At 38.7% G+C, this 3979-nt stretch overlaps 1 protein-coding gene across 1 annotated transcript; it reads right to left on the bottom strand.

Moving 5' to 3' along the window:
* Window positions 1-80: 80 nt before the first annotated feature.
* On the bottom strand, window positions 81-1313 carry ankrd9 (ankyrin repeat domain 9). The gene has a single exon (XM_051132596.1). The coding sequence runs from the start codon at window positions 1105-1107 to the stop codon at window positions 244-246; it is 864 nt and encodes a 287-aa protein (XP_050988553.1). The 5' UTR covers window positions 1108-1313; the 3' UTR covers window positions 81-243.
* Between the last annotated feature and the right edge of the window lie 2666 nt (window positions 1314-3979).

Below are 3979 nucleotides of genomic sequence, written 5' to 3'. Positions count from 1 at the left end.
AAGAGGATGTCTTGTGATTTTCAATTCATAAAACCCAAGATATGTCTTGAATGAACCGAGTCTGAAAAAGTAAGCTCCAAGGCAACAAATGCAAAAAATAGACATATTTTAATAATTTTACAGTCTTTCACAATGCGACTATGCAACATCAAACTATTCACATATTTACAGAGCTTCCCATGTACATTCAAACCTGAATATTTCAAGAAACATTTGAGTCAATAAGATTTCCAGTTGTGCACTTTAAGCTTGATCCAGTCTGAAGTCTAGAGGCTTCAGGAAGTCCGGCAGTGAGTCCAGCTGGTCTGTGGGAATGGACTGGCTGAGCTTCTGCATGGCCTGCACGAAGAGTGAAGGAGGTGATGATCCAGAAAGCCACTGGAAGGCCTGCTCTCCTATGAGCGCCCTCCACACATCAGCATTGTCCTGCAACTGCCTCTTCATCTGGAAGCGAAATGTGGGCATGAATAAAATGAGGTAGCCGAGGCAGATGCGCTTCGTCCGCATGTCAAAGTCACTCTGGCAGATCTGACTGAGTAAACAGTCCAGGGGGGTGTTCCCTGTCAGGTCCGTTGCGTAAGGACACGCTCCATGACCAAGCAAGAGTATCAAGCACTCGGGACGCACCAGATCACAAGCGAGATGCAGCGCGGTCTTGCCGCCGTCCGTGTGGACGCATCCGTGGCGGTTGAGGTAGCTCCGTCTCTCGCAGTCTGTGAAATCTTTCATGGTGGTCATAATCATTTTCAGGATGTTGACGCGGTTGTAGCGGACGGCCATGGCCAGGTGCGGTGTGGTGGATGCCTGGCAGCAGCAGAAACTTCTGCTGGGCATCTCCAACGCGCGGGTGGAGAATCTGTTGAGCAAATAACGCGCGTACTGCTGGTGATCATGTACCAGCGCGTACAGAAACGCCTCCGACGGGGAGTACGCGCACGCCTGTCCGTCATCTTCCCAATGAAACACCTCCATGGTTCGCATGTCCTCCAGGACCCACACCGGCAACAGGTCCCGTACAGCCTGATAAAATGCAAATGAGGATTTTTGGCATTGTTTCGGGGATTTATAATCCGCGCGGCTCTCGTACATCCCCAGATCCATAGGCATTGTGAATTCCGCTGTTGTTATTAAACGTTTTTGAGGGGCTGTTTGGATTTAAAATCACGATTTAACGACTTTTACGTGGATATTCAGTGCAGCCACAGCTGATACTGAAACATCTGTGAGAATAGAAATATGTAACCCAGGAGGCCAGGCGGAATAATAAGACTGTGATCTCGTCCGATAGTGTCTAAAACCTTTCAGCCGCCTTCAAACCCCACTACAAACTCAGCCGAGAGTTTATATATGCTGGGCAGCCCGTGTTGGTTTGTGCCTATCGCTGCGCGCCTTTCCATTGGACGCTGGCGCACGTCACCAGGGTACAAAGTGCCTCCAACTTTTCCTTATTAGTGTAGAACGCATGTGTGCGTATGTTTGGGCGCTATCGAGTGACCCTAGCGCATTCAGTACATTCAGCGCGAGTCTTGTTACATAATATTTCATAGACCGAGCCATGCGCTCTTTGCACGGGGTGATCGAGTCTACCTGATCTGTTTATCATGGCAGTATGAAAGAGTTTATTATGATGGGTGAACGATTAAGTATACTTCCTTGAGGTTATATTAATTGTATATATGCACAATTAAGAGTTGCATGTATGTATGCATGTTTAGTTGAAGTTAAGAGATTTTTCGTTTGAAGAAGTGAAGCGCATGTTAAAGTAAAAATGAATAAAATTCGTCGAGTTACGACTCCAGACGCTTTAAGAATGTTTGAATAAACTGCAGTAGTCAAGTGGATGGCAGAATGTGTTGAGGAACACTTGCGCCACCTAGCGGATACATATTATGCTTGCTTGTTTTCATAAAAAAAGCACATTTATCATTTAATATTTTTCTCATTATTAATATAGGACCAGCGCCACGTTTTGACGGTTATTTAATAATCAGTTTATTATTTAATGTAGACAAACCGTTTCTGCAAATCCCGGACACTTAACCCTAAAAGGGGCGACGTATGGGGGATACAAACATCTGAGAAGCTGTGAGGAGAAGCAGTGAAAGTGTGGGTTTTTATTTCTTGGTTTCATTTTGAAACTGTATTTGTTGTGAGTATTTAGATGAACTGACTTTGTTTCTACATTCTTTGTTTATCATTTAAATCTGCATGGCCGCCTGTAATGGGAAATCTACTCACCTGCTGATAAAAGTTGACCTAGTTTACATATTTACACATGTTGGATGGGACTTACCTGTCTGTTGTTCAGCATTAGATTATTAGGTTTACACTGAAATTTTACAAAATAAATGTTTAAATTTTTTGTAATCTGCCTCTGCCTTTTAGGGGGGTATAAATCAAGGTATAAACACATGGACTCTGTCATTTTGTGGCTTGTGTTTTAGAAAAGATCTGACAGTCAAGGTTCCATATTTGGTAGATGTTTTGTAACAGAAGTGATATTGTGACAGAGAATGATTGATTTGTGACAGAAAGCTGTATCAAAAAATTCAAGAGTTTGTGAGGAACCCAGTGGTTATTTTCGGTATAGTGCTCAAACAAAATCACACAGGAACCACAATTTTTGTGACAACTTCAAATTTGGAACATAACTTGATTTTATACCAGTTTTAGAGTGCAATATATTTTATAAAATATTAATTTTATATAAAATAAAAAAAATTATACTACATTATCTTTACTGTAAACTTAAACTTCTGTAAACTTGTTTAACTTTTTCATACTTTCTTTTTTTGAAATGCTTTCAGCAGGTCTGTATTCCAGAGTGTTTAGGAATTACAACCATGTTGTAACAAGCATTGATAAACAAGTGTTCTGTTTTCAGTGAATGTTTACCCCCAAAGGGGCGACGTATCCTGGGGAATACAAATATTAAAATAAAAAAATAAGAGTCAAGAGTCAAAAAAAATCATGAAATTGTATTATTTGAGTCCCAATAAAATGGAAAATAGCAATAAATTAATTTTCTGATGTCTTTTTGGTTTTGCCCATTTTAGAAAAATAATATTAGTTTATCTCTAATCAGATGGATCATAATCAGATGTAATAACATGTAATTACAGCCTAGCAATACTGCAAAACTTATATTATAGACATATTACTGGTAAAAAAATTGTACTGTTTGGATTTAATTATTCACACTTTAAAAAAAAGGCTGAGTTAACAACAACCCAGTGCTGGGTGAAATATGAATACCCTGCAGTTGTATGTCTAACCCAACCTTCTAGGTAGTTTTAACTCAACTATTGCTTAAAAAATTACTACATTTATTGCTTAAAATGAATCCAAAATAGGTTGTAATTTAAAATCTATGTTAAAAAAGTATAAATAAATAAATAAAATAAATAAATAATAAGTTTAATAAATAATCTATTTTTTTAATTGCTTAAAGGAGAAGTCCACTTCCAGAACAACGATTTACAAATAATTTACTCACCCCCTTGTCATCCATGATGTTCATGTCTTTCTTTCTTCAGTCGTAAAGAAATTATGTTTTTTGAGGAAAACATTTCAGCATTTTTCTCCATATAATGGACTGATATGGTGCCCCGATTTTGAACTTCCAAAATGCAGTTTAAATGCGGCTTCAAACGATCCCAAATGCGGTTGTAAACAATCCCAGCCGAGGATGAAGGGTCTTATCTAGCATAACGATCGGTTATTTTAATAAAAATAATACAATTTGTATAGTTTTTAATGTCAAACGCTCGTCTTGTCTTACTCTGCCTGGACTGTTTTTGTTCCTGTTCAAGACAATTAGGGTATTTAGAAAAACTCCCATCTCATGTTCTCCCTCAACTTCAAAATTGCCCTATATTATTGTTTTACCTTTTTTTTTTTAAGGGTGTTTGATCTTTTTTGCATGTTCACTTTGCAAAGACTGGGTCGGAACTTTTTCAATGATGTAGGAATGATGATT

Source organism: Labeo rohita, chromosome 17, assembly GCF_022985175.1.
Source record: "Labeo rohita strain BAU-BD-2019 chromosome 17, IGBB_LRoh.1.0, whole genome shotgun sequence".
NCBI classification, from domain to species: domain Eukaryota; kingdom Metazoa; phylum Chordata; class Actinopteri; order Cypriniformes; family Cyprinidae; genus Labeo; species Labeo rohita.
The sequence above is the reverse complement of the archived record's forward strand: the minus strand, read 5'-3'. Positions and strand labels throughout refer to the sequence as shown.

Excerpts from the sequence above, each read along its gene's own strand:
- ankrd9 (XM_051132596.1), bottom strand. The coding sequence starts at position 1,107 with ATGCCTATGGATCTGGGGATGTACGAGAGCCGCGCGGATTATAAATCC.